The following is a 19,663-nucleotide window of genomic DNA, read 5'->3' as shown; positions in this document are numbered from 1 at the left end:
AATAAGGAATGCATTACCTCACTATCACATCTAACATCAAATTTCAAAACTGTTGTCTTTTTCTTAAAACTAACAATGAGCCTTCGTTAGTAAAGTTTAATGTGTTTTGTCCTGGGAAGTTGGTTTTTCAGCCTATTGGAGACATGTAGTGTGCTGAAAACCTATTAAATGAAAAAAAAAATGAAGGAGGTTAAAGTTACCTGTACCATTTTAAAAGAGTGCCAGTTCCATCAGGCTTGGTGGAGATGGACAGTTATGTATGCAGTGTGGTAGTGTTTTTAGGTGAATTAAATGTGAAAACTCTAATAAAAGCATTTTATAAAGTAAAAAGCCCTCTCTAGATCCTGACCGATTTCCAGACCTCTCAGAATACAACAGAATAATCATTGGAAAATAGTTACCAGCCTCTCACTCCCATTACCCAAATCAACATATGACATATGGAGAATTTGAGGAAATGGGGGCATGTAAGTGTTGCATAAACAGAAGCAACTAATCATTAGATAAGTCTACATCATTTACTAGCCAGGAAGTCTGTTACTGGGACTCAGTGATATTGACCAATGATGAGTTTTCAACCAAAAAAATAATAATTCCCAGATTTAACTCAACCTAAATGTATAAAAAGATGCATAGATCCTTAAATTATCCTAATGGAAACAAATAAGACCGTTCAACACAGAGTAAATAAAATGGAGTGCCTCCTTTGTCCTTAACCCATGGATGACCAAAGATTCATTAAGTGTAAGCTAACTTGATGTTAATCCAAGATTCTTCTCAAAGAAGGTTCACAGTACATCACATCACATACTGTGTTTTACATGGAGAGGCTCTCCTGTACAACACTTGCCCAAACATTGCTATTACAGATCATAGTTTAATTTATTCTGAATTTTAGTTATTGAGTTCTTCACCCCAACTTTATTATTATATTCTTTTATGCAGACAACTCTATTTTCTATAAACTATTTCCCTAAAAGTTTATAATTCAGGAAAAAAGCTGACAAATATTGAATTATATTAGAGATCATGGAGAAGTAAACTGCATAGAAGAAATGCCATCCATCAAAAGTAATGTGACTTGGGGCACCTGGGTGGCTCAGTCGGTTAAGCGTCCGACTTTAGCTCAGGTCATGATCTCACAGTTCATGAGTTCAAGCCCGGCGTCTGGCTCTGTGCTGACAGCTCAGAGCCTGGAGCCTGCTTCAGAATCTGTCTCCCTCTCTCTCTGCCCCTCCCAGCTTGCACTCTGTCTCTCTCTCTCTCTCTCTCTCTCTCTCTCTCTCAAAAATAAACATTAAATTTTTTTTTTAAAAAAAAGTAATGTGAATTGATAACCTCATGTTGAGAGTTCAGAGGTGTTAGAATCACCATAAGTACCGATGAAACTAGATATGAATGATGTTATCTTCTAACCCTTTAATTGTAGGTATTTTGTGGACAAAAATATCACATCACGCAACACAAGCCAGGTAACTTTGGTGCAGCTTCTGTCCCTCTACGACGTAATCCTTGCTATAGTTCTTCCCTCACTATTCCAGACCACTGTCTTTTATTGTATCCTCAAATCTCAAAAGCATTTTGTATAGTGGGCTTCACAATGAAATTTAATGATACAATTAATTGTAATAGGCTTTCTCCAAAGATAGAACATAAATACGTCAATAAAAGTATGGTCCCTAAAGGTTTGCAGAAAGTGTATAGGATACAAGAGCACGTTAGAACAGGAAAAGGCCACAGAAAGCCAACTAGGCCATTGTTTTTTTCTAGTAGTTTAAGTTTTGCAACAAAGTCCTTATATAATGTGAATTTGGACACTGAGAGAAATGGTTTCTAATGCTGGAAATGATATATGTACATAGGCATAACTCTGAGCCGTTTATTTTTAATATACCCAGAACACTGAGGCAGTTGTTCACCTCACTAGCTGTATTTTTTTTTAACGTTCATTTATTTTTGAGAGAGAGAGAGAGAGAGAGTGTGCATGCGAACAGGGGAGGGGAGGGGCAGAGAGAAAGGGAGAGGGAGTGAGAGCAGACTCCACACGGTAAATGCAGAGCTTGACACAGGGTTCGATCCTACGAACCAGAAGATCATGACCTGAGCCAAAATCAAGAGTCAGACACTTAGCTCACTGAGCCACGCAGGCATCCCAGCAGTATACTTTAATCTTGATTTGGAAAGAAGTAAGTTTTGTTGAGATATTTTTCTAATGGCATTCATACAAAATTATTGTAACGTAACAGATTGCATGTACCAAATTTCATCTACATGCAACTGGACGTAATTCTTAGTATATCCCACAGATGATGGAGCAGCCCTTATTGTCTGTCTATGCTCAGAAAGGAACTTGGAAGGTGGGTCTGTTCATACTATTGCAAGTCTATAAGCTAATCACTAAAGCCTAACGAGTGTCCCTTAAATAAAAAAGTTTAAGAAGTCTTTAAAGGTTGTCCAGACTCAAGTTCCCAAAGCCAACAGATCATCAGAAACAGATTTCCTGGGCCACAGTCCAGGCTTTACAAACCAAAGACAGGAACGAAATCTGCTTTAATACAAATTAGCTTTGTAAATCCATGCAAGTTATTAGCTCCAATTTCTCCATGTAAACTGGGTAGACCCCTGTGTGGTAGAGTTATTAGTGATAAGGGCAACCACTAAAATCCTGTGCTTCAGGACATAAATGGAAATAGCATTAATTCATCCTAAATCAGAGTCCATGCCAAAATTTGTTGCATGACTCTCCCAATCTCCATTGAAACACCCATCACTTACATGTGTCGGAATGCAGAATCTAAGTTCTTACTACATATTTAAGGATTACCATTTGATTCTTCAGTTAAAATAATGACTAAATGTAATTATTTTTAAATCTAAGTTTACTGCAGCTCAGAAAAAGTATAGTTAATTATATAAAGAAAACGATATCTATGCGTGAGCATTTCCAAAGATGTATATAGCTTTTCTAGCAGGTAATGTGGCAGGCACCTTTACAATCTTTGACTAAAGGTTTTATTGCTTTATAAGGTTCTCAAGCCTGATTTCCTGCTATCCCTTTGAGCCTACAACATATCCTTTTTAATTAACAGTAAACTGTATTACACCTAAAAATGTTTTAACAGTCTACTTTTATTAGAGTGCAATATTTTACTTGTGGTGGTTCATAGGTAGAACTTGGGGGAGTTGTTTTGTTCCTATCTTTAATTATTGGCCTTTTCTTAGGTGCACTGATGCTGAAGTACTATGAGCTTTCAGAACTTCTGGAGAGACTACAAAGTTCTGGTTGTTATGGTACCTTTAGTCGGACTCATACATTTGGGATGGCACAGAATCAAAAGCAGCCCTGTTTTCCAAATGCCTAATAAGGACAACATTTCTGAGCCAGATGGTCCAGTACTTGGACGTCCTCAGAAGAGTCACATCCAAGGGAAATAGCAGGCTTGGAATCTTCAGGTAAGTTCGATTTAATCTAGTCAACCAAATGGTATGTTCCAGCAATGGGAAACATAATCTTTAAAAAAGTACAGAGTTCAGGGCACCTGGGTGGCCCAGTCGGTTACATGTCCAACTTTGGCTCAGGTCATGATCTCGCGGTTCGTGAGTTCGCGCCCTGCATCAGGCTCTGTGCTGACAGCATGGAGCCTGGAGACTGCTTCGAATTCTGTGTCTCCCTCTCTCTCTTGCCCTTACCCCACTCATGGTTGGTCTGTCTGTCTCTCCCTCTCTCTCAAAAATAAACATTAAAAAAAAATTTTTTTAAGTACAGAGCTCTGGCAAGAAAAAGCTTAAGTTGGTAAGTTACATACCTGTTGTTTTTATTATGGCCCATTGCCAAAATATTAATTCTGTAATTGCTTCTAGGAAAGTTTGTTCCATGGAGACCTTTGACACTTGCCTGGCAGAGTCATTTGGATGAAAGGAGAAAGGGCATGCAGTCCATTACTTGTCCTGTCCTTTTCACTAATGTCACCAGGATCATAAATGTATCCAAAAGAGTAGTTGTCTAGTTGACATAAGTCCATCCCAGAGCATACAAATCTGTAACTTGCAAAAGTTCTCTCCTTTATTATTGTTCTGTTTCTTTCCAAGGCAAATAAAACTAATTGTATTTTTTTTACTTTTTATTTTATTATTTTTAAAATTTTTATTTTTAGTAAAGTTTTTATTTAATTAATTTATTTATTTAGAGAGAGAGTGAGAGAGCAAGCTGGGGAATGGTGGGGCAGGAGGACGGAGGGGTGGGCGGGGTAGAGAATCCCAAGCAGGCTCCGTACTGACAGCATGAGCCCAGCATATGAGGCTCAATCCCACGAACCATGAGATCATGACCTGAGCTGAAATCAAGAGTTAGATGGTTAACCAACTGAGCTAATAAAACGCCACATACTCCTTCTTTAGTATCTAATATTTTTAGTATCTAATATTTTAGCTTCTAAGTAATGTTACTTTTGAGAGTTGCCAAAATAAGAAGATATAGTTACATAATTCAAGATTATAATCTCTTAACTATAATTCCAAAAACCAGTAAAGTTCTAAAATCCAAAAAGTTTTGTTATAACTCCTTTGGTAGCAAAACTTAATCTTAGCTGACATGAGTCGGTTTACAGTCTTTATTCCACTCAATATGATTAGTTTTACTGCAGAAATACTGTTGTGTTTGATTATGAGCATTATGATTATATTGCTTATGGGTATTAAACACTATATTATTTTGGTTATAGGTGCTAGATGCTGTATTATTTTTCTAAAATTCAAGAAACCCTGAATTATGAAACTGATCTGGCCCCAGATGGAGAACTGTGGCCCTATAATTATGGACCATTTTCTATCTTAATATACCTTTATGACCATCAGATGAGTAATAATGTGCTTTTAATTTTGACATAAGCTAGGTCAATTTAGGGTCTGCTTCTTATAGAAGGACCTCTGTGATTTTCCACATTCTTAAGAGGTCTGTAATTTTGACTTCTGATAAAACTGTAATGTAATTTCTGATTACATCATTATTTTTTGTTGTTGTTAAGTAGGTTTCACATCCAGTGAGGAGCCCAATGCAGGGCTTGATTTCACGACCCTGAGATCAAGACCTGAGCTAAGATCAAGAATCAGACTCTCAACTGACTGAGCTACCCAGGTGCCCCCCAAAATTACATTATTTTAAATCAAGATTTTATTTATAAATGCTCATAAAGAGAAAGGGAAGAGGGTAGCTTAACGTAATAGACAATTATTTAACACAAAAAAACAGGTAATAAAATATCAGAAGCTTAATGACTTAAAAGAATAACCTTAAGACAAGACATTCTGTGTAAGATTTGTATTTATAAAAGATGTAAGATTTGTTTTTATAAAGGGAGTTTTAGTGGACATGAGCAGCAGGGAGTTAAAGAGTTTATTAGATGCTTGATTTTTATCTGTAAACTCTTCCAGACTGTAATGAGATCATTAGAGAGATAGAATGTGTGTGTGTGCGCACGCGTGTGTGTGTGTATGTGTATTACTTATGACATTTTTTTTTTCCTTTAATTCTTGTCATAAGAGATTGGGGGTCTGCAATAGCCAAATTTTGAAAAAAAAAAAAAAAAAAAGAAAGTAGTTTCTCCTTCTGTGAAAAGAAATACAAGGAATATTATTAATTGAGGTATTCTTGGAAAGTAAAGTTGAGAAAAGAAAACATCTCCTCTACAACGTTAAGGTAAATACTGTAAGAGATTTGGATGTCATTGCTGCAGTAGTTAGAAGTTTCAGAGAGACCAACAATGCCAGTCAAGGAAGCAGAAACAGATATTAAAACAGGTTTAGGGTGAGCAAATGTTAAAACCAGATTTAGGGGTACCTGGCTAGCTCGGTTGGTAGAGCATGTGACTCTTGAACCTGGGATTGTGGGTTTGAGCCCCATGTTGGTATAGAGATTACTTAAAAATAAAATCTAAAAAAAAAAAAAAACATTTAGAATGAATTAAACATTGATTCTATCAAAATAATGTGCTGTTATTTGTCCCATATTATTTTTTTAATTTCTACTTTTATTATAGCAAATTGCAAACATACCCCAAAATAGAGAATAGTATATTCAACTCTCTAGTATCCATCACCCAGCTTTCGTACTTATCAACATTTTGCCAGTTTTATTTTATCTATCTTTCTGTCCTCACCCCCTTTTTGATATTTTAAATATTTTAAAGCAAGTCCCAAGCTTCAGTATGTCTCTGTAACATTAAAGATTAAGACACATACAACCACAAGTGCATTATCACACTGAAAAAGTTAATGGTTAGTCTTTACTACCATTGGATACTCAGGGCCATGTTCAGATTTCCAATTTGTCTTTTAAAAAATCTCATTTTACAGGTGGTTTGTTGGAATTAGAATTCAGATAAGGTCCACACATTGTATTTGATAGATATGTCTCTTTTCAGCCACTCCATTTCCCTTCCCAATCTGCCTCTTTTGAATGCCCCACATTCTGAATTTGGTTGACTGAGTCCTCATTTTGTCATTTAACAAGTTTCTAACTCTCCCATATCTCCTATAATCTGGTAGTTAGATCAGAAGGCCTGCTTTTACTTTCTTTTTTTCTTTGAAAAAGAATACTTCATGGATGTGCTATGGTAGACATTCTAGTAAAATCACATTGTTTCACATATACTGTCTGATCCACTTTCAGTGTTGCTAAGATTAAAGTGCATTATCAGTCTGATCTCTCCATTATAAGATCTATTATAAAATTTATGATCATTGCTCTAATCTAGGAATTGGCAAACTTTTTTTCTATAAATGACCATATAGTAAATATTTTAGGCTTTGCAGACCATACAGTCTCTGTTTCAACTATTCAACTATCTATTGTAGCACAAAAGCATTCGTACATGATACACGAGCATGAGCCAAGATTTTATTTACAAAAATAGCGGGCTGGATGTAGCCCATGGGCTGTAATTTGCCAACCACCACAATAGTCTAATACATTATTTCCTTAGGAGTTGCAAAATGATGTTGCTCAAATTCTATCATTGCTTCTCCATTTATGAGCTGGAACAACTTTACCTCGTCAAGTATTCAGTTTTCCCTCAAAATGCATTTATCAGGAAAAGCAAGATAAATGCTTATTTCCATCTATGAGTTTTTATAAAAGTAAATTTGTGCCCTAACAGCAATGAGGGTTTTTGGTTTTGATGACAATATGAATTCATGAGTTTACATATTACTTGAATTATCTCAAGCTATTACTATCAATATTCTTTTTAATACTCAAATTGTCCCATCTTGGATGCCCTTCATGTTGAGTCCTATGTCTGTTTTTCTCCTGTGCCTTTTTTTTTTTAATTTTTTAACATTTATTCATTTATGAGAGACAGGGAGAGATAGAGCATGAGCAGGGAAGGGGCAGAGAGAGGGAGATACAGAATCTGAAACAGGCTCCAGGCTCTGAGCTGTCAGCACAGAACCCGACGCAGGGCTCGAACTCACAAACTGCGAGATCCTGACTGAGCCACCCAGGCGCCCCCCCCCCTTTTTTTTAATGTTTATTTACTTTTGAGAGAGAGAGAGAGAGCGCGCGCGAGCATGGGTAGAGGAGGGGCAGAGAGAGAGGGAGTCACAGAACCTGAAGCAGGCTCCAGGCTCTGAGTTGTCAGTGGAGAGCCTGATGCAGGACTCCCAACTCAGCAGCTGTGAGATCATGACCTGAGCCGAAGTTGGATGTTTAACTGACTGAGCCACCCAGGTGCCCCTCTCCTGTGTTCTTTAATATGACCCAAGTATATTACTCTTAGGTAAAAAAAAAAAAAAAAAAAAAAAAAAAAAAAATCCTTAGTTCATCTTGTATATTTTTTGCCATAGACCTAGAATCAGCCATTTCTCCCAGGAACCCTGATGGGAGAAAATTTTACCTGTTTATATGTCTTTAAATCACAATTTATAGTGTATGTCTAAATTTGGAATACAGTCATGTAAGTTTTATTATTTTTTTTAATTTTTTTTATCCTTGAGAGAGAGTGAGTGTGTGAGCAGGGGAGAGGCAGAGAGGGAGACACAGAATCAGAAGCAGGCTCCAGGCTCTGAGCTGTCAGCACATAACCCGACACAGGGCTCGAACTCACAAACTGTGAGATCATGACAAGCTGAAGTCAGATGCTCAACCAATTGAGCCACCCATGTGCCCCAATTTTATTATTATTTTAATTAAATTATCTGTTACTGCAAAAGCCCATCTGGCAGGCCTATGCATCCAGGAAGTCAGAGCTGTTCATGTGATGGTAGCCTTTGGAAATACGGGACATAGTGTCAGGAGAAAGAGTTCTAATAGATCTAAACTGACATTTCCACACATATTCTATAAGCCATTTCATTTCTTTTCTTTCAGTTGTACCTTGCTTTGTCTGGATCTAGACTCACAAGTCAGAAAGTTTTGACATCCTAAAAATGATTTGGGAGTCACCAATACTTTCAATGATTTCTTCTTTGATTTTGTAGATTTTATAGAGATACTAGCCAAAAGATGTGGTTACTGGTCTCACTACCCAAGACTCTTAGAGGTGCTGATGTGGCATTCTGCTTTTGAAATGTTACATGTCACTGTTATGTATTGAAATGGTTTTTTAAAAGGAGAAACCATTTTATCGATCAGTTTTCTATTATGATTTGTGTTTTGGTGTGAGTATGTGTCACAAAGTATAAAATAATGTATAGAAGTCACTTCACTAAGGTTTTGTTTAAATGTATGTCACAGATTTTGCTGAATCTAAAATAACCATTGAAATAATATTTAAGTACCTTGGCTGTTCTTGGCATAAGATGAAAGATTTTTTTCCTCATCTTGTAAAAAAGGATAACTGTAGTTTATTGCAGGGAGAAAACTAGCCATCATTGCCTTCTCTTTAGTTGGGCCCAGTTGCCATAGTTACAGTCCTTTAAATGGGGAGGAGTGGTAACCGAAATAACACTGAATAACATCCCCTCCTCCTCTTCACCTCTTCTTTGCACATCTTCACACCACCTTCTCAGTCTATAGCACACTGTGCCGTCGTCTGCTTCAGGTAGTCCTGTAGTGAGGTAGTCCAATTAGTTTTATTTATGCTAAATACTCTCCAAGTGATTGGCATAATTAGCATATTCCTGAAAATAATAATTGGCTGAACTTTCACCTTCAAAGCACCAAACCTCAACAGACAAGGTCCATGACCTGAAATTTTTATTTTTTTCACATGTTATTAAAGTGTCAGGATTTTATGCTGCAAGGCACGCTACTTATTTACAACCTTGTTAAGGAAGCTAGTACAAGTGCAAGTACACTTGTTATAATATTTTATGGTATTCAGACCCTTGGAGATAGAAATTGCAAATCAGATCCTGTCTTTCTCTTTGTCAAACAGCATATTCCCTGATTTTTGTACTTACTGTCATTAACCAAAGTCTTGGAGAGGATTATGGTAGGACATCAAAACTGACAATCATTAATTGAGAGAATGAAACTACAAAAAATTAGCTCTGACTTTAGTCAAACATTGAAAACATGGTTTATTCTTTGGTACAATGTGCTGTGCAGATTTATACAGCTAGAGCTAGACTGTACATTAAAAAGTGGGTCTACATTTGGGAGACCTAACAGTTATCATATTTCATAATTATTTATAAGCAGGATTTGATGTAAGTGTATCTATGTTTAGACCTAAGGTTTCCAGAGTTATAGAAAAAACATAACATTAAATCTTGATGTAAGAGAATAAAAACATTTGGGTTTTTTTTTTAAGACTCGGAATTTTATAATGAGTTTCATAATATAGCATTTCTTTTCTAGAAGCATGTCATACTCAAATAACTACTGTAAGCTTTCTAGCTATTATGTTGTTTTACATTCCAAAATCATTCAAATATCAGTACTTTTTCTTGGAGGGATTCATTGAGGAACAAAGGAGTGAATGCTTAGTCTAAGTGGATTTACATTTTTCATTTTCTGGAGGCTTGTGCCAGTTGATAATTCCTTTTTCTAAAGAGGGAGCAGAGTGTCAAAATAGTAAACTGCATTCTATTAAATATTTTGGAATTATTTCTCTAAAATGTTTTACTTTTATTTCTTATAGAAAGAAGTATCTTTGAATCTGAGCTTCATATTGAAAGAAGAGATGAAAAACACCAGCTGGATTAGAAAGAACTGGCTTCTTGTAGCTGGGGTGTCTTTCATAGGTGTCCATCTTGGAACATACTTTATACAGAGGGCTGCAAAACAATCTGTAAAATCTCAATCTAGAGGCAAACAAAATGAGTATTGACGAATGAAGGAAAAATAAATACCTGGAATTATTACTATGTCATTAAGTCATTCCATGCTGATAAGCCTCATAAACCTGGAGCTAATTTTATAGCCACAGTGCTGCATATTCAAGACTTTCATTCCTTGAAGAATAATTTTTTTTCTAAATGTCAAAACCCATGACAATGCAATAAACAGAAAAATATGGTTGACAAAATAAAAGCCATCCTCACCAATTATCACCCAAAGTAAGATGTCTCGTTTAGAAGCTAAAAAGCCATCGTTCTGTAAAAGTGAACCACTGACAAGTGAGGGAGTCAGGGCCACACTTTGTGTCTTGAAAGGCATCCTAACATCGAGCTATGGCCCTTCAGGTAGGCTGAAGCAGCTGCACAATGGCCTCGGGGGCTGTGTGTGCACAACCTCACAGTCGTCAGCCCTGCTCGCTAACCTTTCCGTCACCCATCCCATCTTAAAGATCCTAACAACATCCATGCAGAATCATGTGTCGTGCTTCAGTGACTGTGGCTTATTCACAGCCATTCTTTGCTGCAATCTGATTGAAAATGTTCAGAGAATAGGCTTGATGCCCACCACTGTTATCAAATTAAATAAGCATCTTTTGAGCCTCTGCACCAGCTACCTCCAGTCTGAGTTCTGTGGTTGTCGAATTCTAGTCGACTTCAGTAGTACTCAGACCCTCCTTTGGCTGGTGCGCAGTATAGTAACAAGTAAACCTGCCTGCATGCTCACCAGACAGGAAATAGACCATATCAGTGCTTTGATTCTGAGAGCCTTTTTGCTTACAATTCCAGAAAACACCAAAGACTGCCTCATTTTAGGAAAGAGTATAATTGTGCCTTTAAAAGGTCAAAGAGTTACAGATTCTACTGTATTACCTGGAATACTTCTTGAAATATCAGAAGTTCAATTGATGAAGATCTTACCTATCAAAAAATCAGACACCTTCAAGGTGGCACTCTTCTGTGCATCTTTATCTGGAGATCTCTCTGACACTGGAGAAGGAACTGTAGTGGTCAGTTCTGGGGTTTCTCTTGAAAATGCAGTCCTGGACCAGTTGCTTAACCTAGGAAGGCAGCTAGTTAGTGATCACATAGATCTAGTCATATGCCAAAAAGTTGTGCACCCATCTTTGAAACAGTTTCTCAGTATGCATCGCATGATTGCCATAGACAGAGTCGGAGCGGCTCTCATGGAACCCCTGAGTAAAGTGACAGGTAAAAAGCACCTTCAGCCTTTGCCTCTTACACTTAATAAATCACACTTTTTTTGAGCAGAGATATTCTTGGTGTGTGTCACTGTGAACATCTTGAAAAATTTTAGAAGCCGCCAACTTTATAGCATATGTTAACATTTCTGGCAGCAAAGGTTTCTCATAAAGGATATCCTATAGCATTCACTTACTGAAAGTTGAGTGATTATGGCTATTTCTATGTATTTTCCTGCCCCCCAAAGGACAACAGAATCTGTTATGACGTAAAACTATTAGCCCCCCCAGGTATCTTACAGTATGGAGAAGTTTAACCACCTCATAATCATTAGGTCTTTCATACTTAACACAAAACTGAATTTTACAAACCTCTTAAATCACATTACATTCTGAAGGTAGTTTTGCAGCTAAAAGATCCCCTTTCTTCACTTCTGTACTTCTTCACTACTGTACTTCTGCCTAAATAGTTCTTAATTAGGAGTGGGTGGGTGGGTATGTACACGCACTAGCTTTAAATATCTGATATTTCCAGCTGAGCTCCTTAAGAATCAGGATCGTCTTTTATTTTTAGCACTGACAACAGGCCTGGTCCCCAGTAGGTGTTCTAAGACATTTGTTGAATTAACTAATATATTTGGTAAGATACAGAATTGTAACAGGCAAGAAAGAAATTCACTGTATTTTGTAAATTAAAATCAGACATAAGATTGATACTCACTTATTACGGCCAAAGAAACATGACAACGTGAAGAGTTCGTGATTTGAGCCACTTTCAGTATCCCTTTAATTGTATCGACAACATACCAAAATTGATCATTTTGATCAATTGCAACGTTTATCAGACTTTAAGCCATTGTTAAAGTTCACTATATTTAGTGTTATTATAACTCATCAAAATGTAGTAGTGTGTATGCCAGTATTGAACACCTAATATCTCTGGATTATTGCCCTACCTCTATAAGGCTGTCCCATGATTGTCAAAGTGGAAATTATGAAGAAATAATGGAAATAGTTCTATGGAACTCACTGATGTTCTGGGTCAGACCCATAGCTTTAAATATTTATTGATTTTTCATGACTTTTCCAGCTGTGAATATCGGGTATTACAGGTTAGTCAGTTTTTAAAATATGAAACATTTTGCTATAGAAACAATAGTTCATGTGGGCACAGGGTTTCTATACCAGCCCACAGTTCTTATTTATCCCACATATAACTAGAACATGGTATTAATAGCCAGAGCTTTAGTCCTGGATCTTGGGAGCAGAGACCTTGTGAGATAAAAAGGGGAAAAACTATACCAAGCCCATGGCTCAGGTAAACTATATTTTCCACCTTCCTGAGTGTATCTAGGTTAACATTACCTATTACCTCCTTTCTCCCCCTTCAGACAAAATTCCTCTTTATCGATGATCTGGGATTATTGTGCATAGGCCATTGATGTGTTTGAAGCTTGTCATGGAGTACAGAACATTTAATATCTGATTTGTTTTGTGAGGTAGGCATTACTGTTCCCATCTTACTGTCATATGGGGAGACCCACCCAGACATCAGAGACTCTGACATCAGAGACTTGCTTCGTGTCCAGTGGCACATAAGCAGTAGAGCCAGATCCTCTCAGATTCTTTGTTGTGTCCAAGTGAAATACATATCTCGTAGGCATTTTTTGGTAATCCCTAAATTTTAGATTACTCAAGTATTCCTTATTCTTTGAGGCTTTAGAAGAAAAGAATATTCAAATAAGTGTAATTGTTCAGGGATTACTTTCTGGGTTCTTGCAAATTTGTTAAGCTCCCAGAAAATGGATGCACATTGTTATGTGCTTTTCTAGAGTATAAGATAGCTCCTAACAGGTGTTCAAAGAAGTCTGTAAAGTGAAAGAACCTCTGCTTTAGTGTATATCATTTTAATAGCAGACTACTACCTATTTTGTAGGTTTTAGAAAATACATCTTGTTATTTAGTCTACATTTCATGTTTCGAAGTGTATGCTTAGGGGCTTTTAGGAATCCATTGTACATGATTGTATGTTCCATCTTTACTCATACCTTTTGTGTTTTCTAAACTTTAAAAAATAGGAACACAGCCTATTGGTTCCCTAGGCTCAATCTCTCCTAGTAGTTATGGAAGTGTAAAAGATTTGTGCACTGAAAAATTTGGCTTCAAACATTTTCTTCATCTTATTCCTAATGAGGCAACTATCTGCAGCTTGCTGCTCTGCAACAGAAATGACACTGCCTGGGATGAGCTGAAGGTAGGTAACAAACTTTGAATTCCATTGTCTAGGGGCTGAAACAGGGATTAAATAGTCAGACAGACACAATAGTTATCTTCACATAGCTGAGCTATGCATTTTGTTTTTCATAACTTTCCTAGGTGATTGAGGAAGCAACAACAAAAATGAGAGAATTAAAGTCACAAGTAAGCTGATTTAATTGCCCGTGATACTACAGTAGACTTAGCAAGTGCTACCAGTTATTATTTCTAGTATTTACAAGCAATCTAAAGGTCCTTGACATGTGAACTTTACTTGAATTGTGTATACGTTGATGCTAATGTGTATGAACAATTCACTTAGAAAATGAGTTCCCCAGCCATACCCATCCACCTCTTAAGAGTTTGTTGTTTTCTACCAGCAATAACACATGCAACTTTTATATGAGTATTGGTCACAAACTTGATTCATATATACTCAAGGATATGTCCTTGGTAAATATGAAAGGGCTCTCTTTATTATTATTATTATTATTATTACTACTACTACTACTGGGTTGTAGCTATATTATTTCCATAGCAGCCTGAAATAAATTCTATAGCATGTATATAACTCATTTATTTAGACTGAAATAATCTTTTTGGTAGAAATACTAGCAAACCTTACTGACCCAGTTATTTTGAGGACATCCATTTGTCAATCTCAGTTTGAGGAGCTAAGTGCATATGAAAGATGATATTAATCCTGCCCATGGAAATAAACATCTGGCTAAAGTATTTTTCTTTAATCTCTAATCTTTATTGTTTCAAACTGTATTCATCACATTACAACCTTGGCAACACAAGTTTTGTTCTTTTGCAATTAAAATCCAGCTCTTTGAGTCTACTATCTAAGTTCCCTTGAAAAATGGTTATAGTTCTTTGTGTATCTCATGTCGATGTCTGATTCTGATGATTCATCTCTTTTTTAGCTCACATGTCAAACAGCACTGCATGTTTTGCAGTTAACAATCAAGGAACCGAGTGTTTTGTTGGGAGGTGGCTGTACTGAAACTCATTTGGCAGCATATATCAGACACAAGGTAGGTTAGATAGTCCTGTTCAGATTATCTGAATTCCCAGCAACATTTGTTTTTATGAGACAATAAACCAAATCATAATACTCTGGAACTTTTAATGCTTAATTTCTCAGTAGTTCAAATCAAATATTGTATTTGAAAACATGAGGAAAATAACATTTGCAAATATAAGGTAATATCTTTATTACACTATTATTAATCCAGCCCTTTACCAAATGATCACATTCTTTGAGTATTGTCTAAATATTGCATGTTGAAATGAGAGTTCTGTTAAGTGGGAGTTGTACTCGAGATTTCAACTGCTGTGGTCCAATAATAATTGATATTCATAATGAAAGTGTTAAGATTCCACAGAATACTTCCTACCTTCTGGACTGTCAAGAAGACTTAATTTCATTTAATAAAGCATTCCAAGTATTAGATTCTATTATGATTTTTTAAATATTTTTTTAAAGTCTATTCATTTATTATTTCTGAGAGAGAGAGAGAGAGAGAGGGTGCACAAGCACTGGAGGGGCAGAGCGAGAGGGAGAAACAGAATCCGAGGCAGGATCCAGACTCTGAGCTGTCAGCACAGAACCTGACACAGGGCTCAAACCCATGAACCACAAGATCATGACCTGAGCCAAAGTCAGAAGCTTAAGCAACTAAGCCACCCAGACATCCCAGATTCTATTAGGATTTTTAAATTGGTATCTGTTTATAATATAAATTCTATCAAGTGGAATATTTTTTATTCATTTAGGAAACTATGTCCTGATAATACATAAACTTAGTCCATTATGGTTCTGATTATTTCATAAATGCTGGCTTTTTGAAAACAGATACAAAAAGGTATGTTTCCCACATATTTGCAGTTGATTCTTTGGTTGGTCAGGAGTGTTATGAAGAGACTGCAGAGCTTCTGGTGGCTTACTAGGTTAGAGAGACAGTGCATTTTTTACACATGTGCCCCACCCTACTTCCCAAAATGATTTAAAATCTAAAAGTTATCAGAATATACATCACAAAAAACAAAATCAGTGCCCATCTATTGATGCAATATAGTCTGCAAATGGGATTGAGTAAACTAGAAAAGGTTTTTTGGAGGAGGAAGGTTTTCTAAGTAGAATTTTGAAGAAACAATACAGTACTGAAAATCTGGGGAAAGAACATGCAGTAGAGGCCATCTTATGTGGTTCACACATCCTGAGCCGAAAAAGAAAGTGGTCACTGCTTTGAAGTGGGTTGAATATGGGTTTTTAGCTATCATTCAATTATTAGTTTGCTAATATATTACTTTTTCTATCATTAAATCTCTAGGATAAACTTTTTTAGAATGGTGGAACAAACAAAAAACATTTACTTCTCATTAAAGAGATTATTTATTTTAAAACCTTGATGTGAAAATTGCACATGTCCCTAAATGGCTTTTGTCTTAATAATCATGTGTGTTCTCATTTTAAACAAATCTCAAACAGTTGGCTAAATAAGTACTTCATTTGGACATTAGCCTTAAGGAACCTCCTCCTGTGTGTATGAAAACCTGTAATATATGCATTATGCCATGCCCTTCATGTATTGAGGAGACACTACCGAGCAGTCATTCATAGTAAGCCAATGATGGGGTTTATTCTGATTCATTCTTTCTGATAACATGACTAGCATATATTTATACTATAATCAACCAGATTAAGGGATTATAGCCTGGACAGCTGACCCATAGTTGCCCATTAGCATTGTGCTAAACTCCTAAGGAAATTGAACACAAGTAGTAACTTTATGATAAAGGTTTGATCAAGTATTTTATCTTTCAGAAAAATTTTTATAACATTGCTCTGTGTTTTCAATGGTTTTATTACTATTTAGATTTGTAATGAGCCCGAAAGCATTCTCCAAGATGATGGGTGTACTCAAACAGAACTTCAGCTCCTCACTGAAGCATTCTGCAGTGCACTAGAATCTGTTGCTGTCTCTCTAGAACATGATGGAGGTGAAATTCTTACTGACATGAAGTATGGACACTTTTGGTCTGCTCAGCCAGAGTCTCCCTCTGTTGTTGACTGGCCAGATTTGCTTTCAAGATGTGGCTGTGGACTATACACTAGCCAGGAAGAACTCCACTGGTCTTTTTTAAAGAGTACTCGTCATCCCTTTGCACCACAAACCTGCCTCCCACATGAAGCTGTGGGCTCAGCCAACAACCTGACCTTGGACTGTTTTACTGCTAAACTTAGTGGCCTGCAGGTGGCTGTGGAGACAGCCAACTTGATTTTGGATCTTTCATATATCATTGAAGATAAAAACTGATAGAACAGCATGTTTATATTACAAAAACAAACAAAAAAACCTAGGTAGTTAAGAAAAATAATGTGCATATTTTTTCTCCCCCAAAGCCCTCTTCTGTATATTTGGATAGGTTATTCATAAAGTTATAGATATATAAGGAAAATATATGATTCTTAAATGGAAATACCATAGAACATTAAAAACATGAAGCATTATTAAAGATATTATAGTTATCTTAGGGATTCCACAGATGCCACTGTATGTTCTAAATTTGTGTTGTTATTGTGACATCATTCTAAGAATATACAGAAATAAAAAAAACTTCCTAATCTATGCTCTAGTTTGGTTATACTAACCTGATGTTTCACCAAGGAATATAATTTGAATTTTATGCAAATGCAATCAATGTATTGATAAATTGAAGATGAAATATAGAATGCAGCTTGAGGAGTAAGTATGGAGCTGTAACAGATGTTATATTAAACCTTAAACATTTTGAAAATTTTGGGAAAATTAAACAATGTAAGAGTCAGATTTGTAGCCATGTTAGAAGGAAAAAAAGTTTTTAAGCAATTTCCTCCTATATTCTTGTAATGCAAAATAATTTTTACCCTGAGCCAAAGAAAAAATTGTAGTACACAGTAATGCAACATAAAACTATGAAAACTTGAGTGTACCTTATGCTTCATAAAACAGTCTCTTAAATTTTACTTTTTATTATTAGAGTCAAATGGAAGGACAGTGTGGTAGGCAGCCTCTAAGACGGTCCTAGTGACCTCTCCCAATCCTGGGTTTCAGGACCTTGAACAGTCCCCTCCCCTTGAGTGTGGGGTGGATGTAGGGACTCCTCTGAGTTTCTCCCCCTTGTGAACAGGAATGTCTTATTGGAGTTCTCCCATGCTCAATCCATCATTGTATGTTGGGAGTGGAGGGCAGATGACTTGTCCCATTAGCTTCATGGATCTACAGATTGAGAGGAGCTGTGTTGCAGAATCTGGACTTAACGAATTACACCTGAGGAGCTTCACCCAACCTGACCTGATTTCAGTGATAAGATTCTGGACTTCAAGCTGATGGTGTAATACGATGAGACTTTTGGCAATCTGGGGAGTGTGTGAATGTATCTTGCATTTGATACATTAGAGGCAACCTCTAAGATGGCTTCAGTGATGTCACTTCCTGGTAGTCCACCCTTTGGGTGTGCATGGGACCTAAAAACTAGTTTTTATTGAGTATACAGCAGAAGTGATGGGATGTCACGTTGTAGAAAGATGGGCTTCTCTCTTGATCTCTCACTCTCACCCTGATTAGAGGCTACCTGCCGGGTTGGGAATGCCTGCAGAGAGACCCACATAGCAAGAAACAGGGCCTTCGAGCCAACAGCACATAAGGAACTGAATCCTACCAACAACCACAAGAATTCTTTTAGAAGCATATCCCCCCTAGTGGAGCCTTAGCAGTAACCCCTGCCACTGCAACTACTAGAGAGACCCTAAAGCAGAGAACCTAGCTAAATTACTCCCAGATTGATTCCTGACCCACAAAATCTGTGAGATAATAAATCTTAAGTCAAGTCTTGGGTATAATTTGTTATGCAGCAATAGACATCTAATAAAGGCAGGAGCAAAGGCTTATTTATAATTACATACTGAAAACTTGGTCACACAATGGCAAAAAGCTTTCTTGATGCCATGCCTCTGCGTTTTCACCATCACTACAAACATAAAGGCACTGTTCTTTATCATACATGCTTACAATGGGGTTTTACATTCACTTAAGAAAGTGTATCACATGGGAATAGGAGAATTGCCCTGGGTCTCCCTGGCCTTCTACTGCATTTCCAAGTTACTCAAAAAAGGGATGCCACGCTGAATCTCTCCAGTTGATCTTAGAGGTTAAGAGCCTCCACTTCCCATGATAGCCATTAACTCTGCCATTTTTATTTAGCTTTGCCATAAAATTCAGTTACATACCTTGGTGAAACATCCATGCTCTCATTTTGAATATGTCATAAATTTGTTTAAATAGTCTCATGAAGTCATGTTTCCTGAAGTTGTGTACAAGCCTTACTAGAAAATACTGTAAATAATTTTTTTTAAAAAAAGCAATTCCTTAACAGATGAAGGAAATCATCAAACTCAGATGGTAAAATATGAGATGAAAATTCATGATGCAAATAGTTGCAGAGGAGCTCATTTTGACAGAAATAAGTGACAGAAACAGCAACTAAGTTAAGCCTCAGACCATGTTTTGTGACTGTAAGATTGAGGTCTGAATATCTCATTACAAGGTTCCTCGAAGACAGAACCGGAAACCCTGACCACTACAAAAAAAGGAAAGGGAGAATAATGCTCAAGAGAATGAAGTCAGGGACGGCTGCTCACGACTTCTGTGGGACTTAGAGGACATGTAGCATTCAGGTTTACTGAGCCGTAGGTGTCCAACAGGATTAGCATCCTATTTATCAAAAGAGGTTAGGATTTTGGCTGCAAGGAAAATATTGGAAAATGAAAGCAAATTAAAGGAATCTTCTAAGTCAAAATACTTGTTTGGTTTTATAAATACCCCAGTCCTTAGTTCTTCCATTTGTACTATATTAAATAATCTCTACTAAAACATAAA

At 36.7% G+C, this 19,663-nt stretch overlaps 1 protein-coding gene across 1 annotated transcript; it reads left to right on the top strand.

Annotated features, from left to right (window-relative positions):
• The first annotated feature begins 10,429 nt into the window (after positions 1-10,429).
• Positions 10,430-19,271, top strand: MKKS (MKKS centrosomal shuttling protein). The gene is made up of 4 exons (XM_043602892.1): positions 10,430-11,490; positions 13,559-13,734; positions 14,666-14,776; positions 16,622-19,271. The coding sequence occupies exons 1-4, from the start codon at positions 10,506-10,508 to the stop codon at positions 17,060-17,062; spliced, it is 1,713 nt and encodes a 570-aa protein (XP_043458827.1). The 5' UTR covers positions 10,430-10,505; the 3' UTR covers positions 17,063-19,271.
• The last annotated feature ends 392 nt before the right edge of the window (positions 19,272-19,663 follow it).

This window comes from Prionailurus bengalensis, chromosome A3, assembly GCF_016509475.1.
Source record: "Prionailurus bengalensis isolate Pbe53 chromosome A3, Fcat_Pben_1.1_paternal_pri, whole genome shotgun sequence".
Lineage (NCBI taxonomy): Eukaryota > Metazoa > Chordata > Mammalia > Carnivora > Felidae > Prionailurus > Prionailurus bengalensis.
The sequence above is the reverse complement of the archived record's forward strand: the minus strand, read 5'-3'. Positions and strand labels throughout refer to the sequence as shown.

Excerpts from the sequence above, each read along its gene's own strand:
- MKKS (XM_043602892.1), top strand. The coding sequence starts at position 10,506 with ATGTCTCGTTTAGAAGCTAAAAAGCCATCGTTCTGTAAAAGTGAACCA. Across the intron at positions 13,735-14,665 it reads CTGCCTGGGATGAGCTGAAG|CTCACATGTCAAACAGCACT; the intron begins GTAGGTAACAAA and ends TCTCTTTTTTAG. Across the intron at positions 14,777-16,621 it reads CAGCATATATCAGACACAAG|ATTTGTAATGAGCCCGAAAG; the intron begins GTAGGTTAGATA and ends ATTACTATTTAG.